The 9,313-nt window shown below is 43.2% G+C and overlaps 1 protein-coding gene across 1 annotated transcript in view; it reads left to right on the forward strand.

Annotated features, from left to right (window-relative positions):
* Positions 1-5,275: 5,275 nt before the first annotated feature.
* Positions 5,276-9,313, forward strand: part of LOC108534336 (ras-responsive element-binding protein 1) — a gene marked incomplete at its 5' end in the record, with an annotated part of 12,260 nt that continues 8,222 nt past the window's right edge. The window contains one exon of the mRNA XM_017879644.1: positions 5,276-5,453. Within this exon, the coding sequence (XP_017735133.1) occupies positions 5,276-5,453 (178 nt within the window). The remainder of the gene's footprint in view (positions 5,454-9,313) is intronic.

Here is a 9,313-nt window from a genome sequence, read left to right on the forward strand (position 1 = left end):
CTCAACCGAAAACTTTTCCTCATCTTTGTGGAGATACAAATATAACGCATAGGGTTGCTTCTGAGACAATGAATATGAAGTGCTGAGTCCAGTTTCTGGCACATGGTAGATATAGGACAAATGGCAGATAGTGATCCCGATGACCAATTGTTTCATTGAAGTTTTATTAGTTTTGATGGATATTTTTAATTGATTTCATTGGGTTTTTCAGACAATATCATCACATACTAATAAAATCACTTAACTCTGCTTTTATTAGTTAGTAATCTATCAGGTTTTTTGTTTTTTTTTTCTTACTGTATTGGCTAGAACTTCTAGAACAAACAAGGAGAAATAATGGTGATCAGAGAAATCTTTGTCATAGCTTTACTTTAACTAATGTGCTGCACTGACAATACAACAGGAAAGACAGCACAAATGACACAAAGTCTCACTTTTCACCTATCCCATCCTTCTGCATCACATCAAAAGAAAGCGCTATCCTGAGTTTGGTGTTTGTATCTTACTTTCTGAAAATTTATTTTCTGAGAGTTTTTATGCAATCCTTCAAAAGAGCTTTTGCATATATGTTCAGTTTTGCTTGTCTTTGAGCTAGTATCATACTCTAGTTTTTCCCAGTTACTCATGACTCTCAATATTAAATTGCTAATATTAATCCATGTAATTGCTTCCAGCCATTTGTTTATTAACTTTTACTGCTATATTATATTCCTTTGTATAAACACACCACAATTTATTCATTCTTTCAAGAGACTTTTGGATTGCTTATATTTTTTGCTACTAACAATGTGGCTGTGAACATTTCTGTATATTGTCTCCTGGAACACGAGTTATTCTGATTATTTCAAACGACATGAAATTGAGCATGTTTCCTTACTTTTTCTTTATATGTTTGTCATATTATTGTGTTTCTCCTGTGTAATGCTTCTTAATGTTTTTTGCCCATTTTTCTACTGGGTCTTCTACCTTTTTCTTATTCATTTATGGAAGTTTTTCATAGAAACTGGATACTACACCAACCCTTTGGCATTTATGTAAGTTACAAATACATTCTTCCAGTGTGTGGCTTGTGTTTTCACTTTATCTAATGCGGATTTTTTTTTTCATGGATTAAGAATACTAATGTTGTATAACTGTTTTATGATTGATGCTTTTTGTATCTTATATAAGAAATACTTCCCAATCCTGAGATCATATTCTTTCATATTTTCTCTAAAAAGTTTTAAATTTTTTCACTTCTTACTTAAGTCTTCAATTCACCTGAAATTAATTTTTCTCTATGATGTGAAGTAGGTGTCCTACTTTACTTTCTATATAGATAACCAATTTTCCTAGCACTTTGTGGAATAATCTACCCTCTCTCCACTGAAATCACCATATAACCTCTGACATACATCAAGTTTTTCTATGTAAGTGAGTCTGATTTTTGGCTCTTGATTCTGTTTTACTAGTCAATTTATCTAATCCTACACCCATGGCTCCTCCTGCGGTCATATAGCTTTTAATGAATTCTGCTTATTGAAAGGGCAAGTCTTACCCTTTTTTCCCAACCTTGATCTTGTTTGGGAGTGTTTGTCAAGTTCCTCTAAAAATCTTGTTGGGATCTAGACTGGAATTTGTACTGAATGTATAGATCAATTTGAGAAGAAATTACTTTTCTTTAAATATTGAGTTTTCCTATCTATTGAAATAGTATAACTCTGAATTTATCTAAATCTCCTTTAATGTAACATAATTATCTTATTACATGTGTTCCTAAGTACTTTATTTTGTGCATTCTGTCAATATCATCCATTTTGGTATTATATTCTCTCAACTATTTGTTGCTAGTTGAAGTGGACACGGTTAATTGACCCTCAGTTTTATTACCAGGCTTTTCTAGAGTCACCAGCTGATTGCCACTGTCATTCCCAGCAGAGGATGGACAGCTAAAATCTACATCTTGCAGATTCTCCTGAAGTTAGTTTTATTTTTATGAATAGTTTCCACCAATTATATACATTTATGGGAGATTTAGAAGGCAAAAGTAAGACAGAGATCGGGTGGGCACAGTGGCTCACGCTTGTAATCCCAGCACTTTGGGAGGCAGAGGTGGGAGGATCATTTAAGACCAGGAGTTCAAGACCAGCCTGGCCAACATAGTGAAACCTGTCTCTACTAAAAATAGAAGAAAATTAGCTGGGCATGGTGGTGCACACCTGTAATCCCAACTACTTGAGAGACTGAAGCATGAGAATCGCTTGAACCTAGGAGGTGGAGGTTGCAGTGAGCCAAGATTGCCACTGCACTCCAGCCTGGGCAACAGAGTGAGAGTCTGTTAAAAAAAAAAAAAAAAAAAAAAAAAAAAAAATCACCTTTTTGTTGCTTTGGTGGTTTCGGCAAATAGGCAAGGTCACTGAGGCATGAAATTTGTCTGCAGCTCTGTTGTAGGATCCAGTCATATTTCACAGGTGCTGAGTTTGAAAGGAAACTGAAGAAGTGGTTTTCTGATTTCAGAGTCCTGAACTGCAGCTTTAGTGATTGCTAGGGTCTGAATGTTTGTGTCCTCCCTACATTAGTAAGTTGAAACCTAATCAGCAATGTGATGGTATTAGGAGATGCGGTCTTTGGGAGATGATTAGTTAATGAGGGCGGAGCCCTCACAAGTGGGATTAATGTCATTATAAAAGAGCCACCAGAGAGTTTTCCTGCCTTTTCCACCACGTGAGAATGCAGGGCCCTCACCAGGCACCAGATCTGCTGGAGCCTTGATCTTGGACTTCCCAGCCTGTGAGACAGACATTTCTGTTGTTTATAAGCAGTTTGTAGTATTTTTTTATGGCAGCCTGAGCAGACTAAGACAGTTTTATATTCTTAAATGACAGTGGCAGTCTTCTGATTCTCTGAGTTACTTATTGTGGTCTTCTTTGAAGGGTCATTTCTGTTTTCCTGAGATTCACGCTGAAAAGCCCAGATCTCCTAATGATTTCATAAGCATCTAATCTCCTCTATTAAATCTTTTTCTATTTAAATAACTTAGAGTGGTTTCTATTTCCTGGTTGTTAACTAATATATAGGAATACAGCTGATTTTTATATTTATATATTCATTTTTTAAAATGTAACAACCTTGCTGGACTCCTTTTTTTTTTTAAGTGCTAAAATTACAGGCATGTGTTACCACAACCAGCCCTCTTTTTTAAAATTTTAATTGTTTACCTATAATTCTTTTGAATTTTCTATGTACATGACCACAGCATCTGCTAGCATTGAGTATTTTTTAAAATCTTTGTATCTTTAATCTATTTTTCTTGCCATACTGAACTAGCTAGTACTCCATAGAGAGCTGGTTAAAATAAAATAGAAGTTTATAGGCCGGGCGCGGTGGCTCAAGCCTGTAATCCCAGCACTTTGGGAGGCCGAGGCGGGCGGATCATGAGGTCAGGAGATCGAGACCCTCCTGGCTAACACGGTGAAATCCCGTCTCTACTAAAAATACAAAAAAAAAACTAGCCGGGCGCGGTGGCGGCGCCTGTAGTCCCAGCTACTCGGGAGGCTGACGCAGGAGAATGGTGTAAACCCGGGAGGCGGAGCTTGCAGTGAGCTGAGATCGCGCCACTGCACTCCAGCCTGGGTGACACAGCGAGACTCCGTCTCAAAAAAAAAATAAAAATAAAAAATAAATAAAAAATTTTAAAAAATTTAAAAAAGGTCTTTTAGCTCAGGACGGAATCAGTGTCCCCTGTCTCTGATTATTGCTCCTGATATGAAATTGTGGCCATGCTGTCACGGGGGCGGTGCCAGGTCCACACCTTCAGGCTCTGTACAAATGGCGCCCCCTGGAGTCGTGTGACACAGCCATGCCGGTCAAGGCTAGTCCCTCCTTCCCCTGGGAAAACACGTGGCCCCTCTGGCTGGTCCCCGGGTGCCAGGCCCTTGCTGTGCATTTGCAGGGGAGTGTGTGGCCTTGGGCACCTGTGCTAGTTCAGGCTTCTATTGACATTAATCTAAACGAACCCCAGAGGCCCCTGTGATCTGTGTTTCCAGGGAGCTGTGTTTAATTGTGGCAATCCCAGGATTATGAGACAGAAGTACTAGGCCCCAGCTCTGAAGTCATGTTGGTTAACACACAAAACCTTTTACCCTGTAACATTAGCAACTGGGACCTTGGACTCCAGTGACTTGGGGGAAAGGGAGGAATGCAGTAATACACAAATGATGCACCACCAACTTCCATCTCCTGAAGATTCCTGATCTCCTCTCTTTTCCTCTCCACCCCCCTTTTCCCTTGTGCTTTCTTTCTCCCTCATGCATCCACACAAACCCAGGAAAAGTTGTAGAGGAGCTTTGATTGCATTTTCAGACGTGACATTGACAGCACAAAAGGAATCCAAGTAAAAGGAGAGGGTAGGCAGACCAAAGCAGGAGGGTACTGTGCCTCTCTCAGTGGCTCACCCATCTGTGCATTTGAGATGGGTCTAGGGGCAAGGTAGGGATGCCAAAATGTCCTCTTCACATGCACATCTGTTGAATGGAGCACATGATCAAATGCAGACATAGTTACGTATTGGTCACTCATTTGCAACCAAGCTTGGAGCAGGGGGAAGAAAGAACCTTTAGTGTAATGAGAAGATCTCCTGACTCTTGCCACCTAGGACCACAGTGAACTTGAGGAGAGGTCACTGCAGGATATCTCAGCAAGTCAGACAGGAGTTGTCCTGGGAAGTCAGAACTCAACTGCTCCCATTCCCCAGTGGGAGGGGCACAGCCACCAAGGCCAGGAAGGGGGACTGGCCACCCTGGCCGGGGGCTGTCCCTGACTTCTCTTCATGGGCCCCCAAAGATACCCAGGGGGGTTCCCCAATGGATTTCCTAGTGTCCATATTACGGTGTCCTTGCCACACTAGAACTCGTTAGAGGGCATCTTTCTCTTTGTGGTAGAATATAGGTGTTTTCTTGCTGTGCTCTAAAATCTCTTCATTCACTTTTATTTTGTGTTGTCATTATTTAATATTTTAATTGTAATAGCATTGTTTTACTTTAAATGTATATTTTTCAGTTTCATTTATTTTAGTATTTTGAAGACAAAAATTCATATTCCATTTAACTTAGGAAAAGGGAGAATGATCGTTGTAGTCACTGATGTTTTCTTTTTTTTTTTTTTTTTTTTAATATGTTTTGTTAATTTTCTTGAAGGGGTGGAGGAGGGGGGAACAACTGCCAGTGATCCCAGGAGAATAAACAAAAGCGACTTTTGTTTTTCATTGCAGTAGAAAGCCAGATAAATATATATTTTTTTTCCTGCTTCAGGTCAGAAACCCTTCCCTTGTCAAAAATGCGATGCCTTCTTTTCTACCAAATCTAACTGTGAACGCCACCAGTTGCGCAAACACGGAGTTACCACCTGTTCCCTGAGAAGAAACGGGCTTATCCCCCAGTCAAAAGAGAGTGATGTTGGATCCCATGATAGCACAGGTAGTGCCGCCAGGTGAACAAGAACCCAGAGAGGGAGAGAGAGGAGTTCGGTTAAGAGTTGTATCTAACTCCAGTCCGAGCTGCGGAGGGGCTGCTTGTTCACTTCTCTGTAGGATTCAGAGCCTGCAGCCTATTAGTAGAAAGGCGGGCCCTACTGATGATTGGGAGGGAGCATAACTCCTGGGTCAGGTCGCCTAGACATACAGCAGGAAACAGTGACAGTGCCCCTTGGTGACTCTCGGGGCTGCTAGGGAAGATCTGTCACCCTCTTGGCAGAAGAGGCCTTTGTTCCCGATGTTGGGAGGTGGGATGTATGGGAAGGCCTACAACTTTAGCCCTGGGTATGAACTCATCCAAAGGGGATGTGAAACCTTAAAGGTTTGGGGAGCCCTGGCCTCTGCAGCCTCCTCGGGAGCAGGCCTGGGCTCCCTGGGATGTCAGGGTATTGAAGGAACGAGGGGTGCGGTGTTCTTCTTTTCAATAACTCTCTTCCCGGTGTAAGACTGTCCTTGTTTGAAAAAGCACTGTGCATGTCCTTTCTTTAATCACATCTCTGCTTGACCTGAATCCGAGTATTATTCTCCTGTGCTGATGTGTGCTTCCTCCCTCCGGCACCCACAGAGCAATTAACGGCTGCCCGATACGTCTTCTGCCACCTTTTTTACCTTGTAGTTTCTGAATTTACTCATGTCCTCTATCGGTACACTCCATCCACTCGGACTGCTGGGGTTCTCCATCCTCACCCCCAAGAGCAAACAAAACAAAAGCCAGCCTGCTGCAGGCCACTTAGACACCCCGCCAGCTGGCACTGATTAGCAACAGGGACAGCATCATGGTGCTGGGTCCAGTTCTGCAAGTCTCGAAAACCTGACACTATCTCCTGGCTGCGAAGAGATCTCCCCAGCTATGTTTTTCTAGGGTTGTAATTGCGTCCTGTGGCTTCTGTTCCTCAGATAGGGTGAAGATGGGGTGCTCTATAGTTAGGAGGCACCCCTGCCTCAGGAGTCAATGTGGACAGAGGGTTGGGCATTAATCTTAGCCCGCTTGTCCTTACCTTGGTTACAGCGATGTGGGGGCGCATCTGGAGAGGCCACCCTTTGCCCCTCTCTTTGCCTCCCACTGAGCCCCAGCGAAACCAACTGTGAGTGCTCTTGACTGCCCCACCGCCAGTCTAGATCAGACCCTCTGAGGGTGTGAAAGTGTAAGCTGGTTTGCTCACTGCTTCCCCAGCTTCCACTTCCACATAACTCACCAGTATCTTTGAGTGCAGAAAGATGTGGGTGCCCACGGAATCTTCCCCTAACTTGGACCCCTGTGAGCCAAAGATGACCTGCAGTTCAGCCCACGGGAAGCACACACCAGTGCTGGCAGGCATGCATTTGCTGCAGACCATCCTGTTAATGTTTAACCATCGGCCGCCACGTTACCTGTTAGTCTGGAACATTTTCTTTCAGCCTGGTTTTGAAAGCTGCCCTGTGATCTTCCCATAGTGGTTACAGTAGCGAAAGCAGCCAGTAACTGAGGGAGCTGAGGGGGAGCCCTTGGGTTTCCATGTTTACAAATAAGTCTTAGTAACTCTGTGCTGGATATGCATTTTGCATTCAGCTTCTTTATCATAAGGGAGGAACAAGGGCTGGGGCTCCTGCTGACGTCTGCAGACACAAAGCTGAGTCGGAATTTATGGTCTTAGCTTCGGTTCAGCACCAAGTGTATTTATAAGTTTGTACTCACAAGTTTTGTTTTCCAAATCCCAGCAAAGCCCTGTCCCACCTCCACCCCACCCCGGAAGTTATATAGGTTCTCTTGAAGGGAGAAAACCTCTAGAAAAGGAAAAGTTACTGAAAGTTGTAATGTGAGACCAGCAAAGAGAAAATCTGTGTTTGGTTTAGTTGTGGTCACAGTCCATGGTGAGAAAAGGGACTGAGATTTAAGTGGGAGAGAAAGGAGGTTAGGGAGGCAGAGTTTAGTGATTTCAAGGAGGATTTTAAAAACCAGATGAGCATGATGGGCATGGGGTGAAGCCTTCATTCTGGGCTCCCTCCAGTGAAGTTAAAAAAGTGAGGCTTTGAAGGAAGACCACTTAACAAAGGGGGGGGCGGGGGAGGAAATGACCAAGGAGGTCCCTGAGGGGTTTTCTAGGCTTATATGCTTAGGTGGCATTTTCTTAAAATTCCTATACATGTTTTACAATGCAGGTCTCACTTTTTTCAGTCACATAAAGTCCCCCAAAAGCATGCTTAAAATGCCACAGTGGGGGCAGTTCTCCCTTAAAGGTCCATTTTGAATATTCAGATTTCAACTGAAATTCTTCATTCACTGTCCTGGACAGAGAGGTGCCCTGGCCCCCTCTGCCCTTGAAGGGCATGCCCTTGGTCCTTCCTCCGATGATGCCACGTCTTTGTGTTTGTAGGCACCTACATAGGGCTGTTTTTAATTCATATAAACGTGAAAGTGTTTAAACTCTCCCTTAATGGTGGCCACCTTTACCAGCCCAGAAGTCCCACATGTCAGCATGGACTGCACCTCAGGAAACCCTCTCAGTCCTCAGATGCTTTGGGTAGAGTGCAGACACAGTGGCTTCCCTGCAAACGCACCCCTGCCAGGTCAGATGATTACTTCGGTTGGTAGTCTGTCACATCGGTTGAGGCACATTTAATGTTTAGGAAGCAATAGATCATTAATTGTTGAGCTGACTAGGGCCGTCTCCACTGTCCTGTAGGAGGAGCTGTGGGTTTATTATCTACCAGGATTCCTTCTGCTTCCTCTGGCAGTTTTCTTAGTTGTTGAACACAAACCGAGGGACTGATGGGGAGAGGGAAGAACTGCATATTTTTAAGGTAGCATTGCTTATAAAAAGTCATCAGCTCAGTTACCTGCATTTGGGAGTCTGGGTGGTTGAGGGCAGGGATTTATACAGCACCTGGCCTTATAAGTTGACTGTTCATGATAGGTTTAGAGGTGAAGTGTTTGTTCATGAGAATCACTAATGAAAATCAGTTGTTGCTTAGAATGTGAAGGGCACAGCCTGCACTGCTAAAACACTCCCCCTAGTGGGAGTTTGGTAGAATACAACCAAGCCCCCTGTGTCCCAAGAGGGCGTTGGCCTTTCAGTGTACTCTGGGTGATCTCTCTCCATTATCCACACAAAGGACGGTCTCAACAGCAGGAACAATTTGATCTTAGTATATTTATTTGGGTTTCATTTCAAAATTTATTTTATTTTTTTCAAGCTTTATCATGTTAAATATGTTCTATGCAGTTAAAATAATGCATGTTCTTTGCTGAAAAAAAAAATAATAGAAGTAGCCTAGGATATACTGGGGACAAAGGGGAAGTAACCAGAGATTAAATCTTTTAAAAATAACTGGTTGGGCGTGGTGGCTCATGCCTGTAATCCTAGCCCTTTTAGAGGCCGAGGAGGGTGGATCACCTGAGGTCAGGAGTTCTGAGACCAGCCTGGCCAACATGGTGAAACCCTGTCTCCACTAAAATACAAAATTTTTTTTAAAATTATACTTACCTGGCAGGGGAGATACCACGATCACGAAGGTGGTTTTCCCAGGGCGAGGCTTATCCATTGCACTCCGGATGTGCTGACCCCTGCGATTTCCCCAAATGTGGGAAACTCGACTGCATAATTTGTGGTAGTGGGGGACTGCGTTCGCGCTTTCCCCTAAAAAAACAAAAAACAAAACAAAAACAAAAATTAGCCAGGCATGGTGGCTCACACCTGTAATCCCAGCTTCTTGGGAGGCTGAGGCAGGAGAATTGCTTGAACTCAGGAAGCAGAGGTTACAGTGAGCTGAGATTGCACCACTGCACTCTAGCCCAGGTGACAGAGCAAGACTCCATCTCAAAAA

Source organism: Rhinopithecus bieti, unplaced genomic scaffold (assembly GCF_001698545.2).
Source record: "Rhinopithecus bieti isolate Rb0 unplaced genomic scaffold, ASM169854v2 scaffold_10612, whole genome shotgun sequence".
Taxonomy (NCBI): domain Eukaryota; kingdom Metazoa; phylum Chordata; class Mammalia; order Primates; family Cercopithecidae; genus Rhinopithecus; species Rhinopithecus bieti.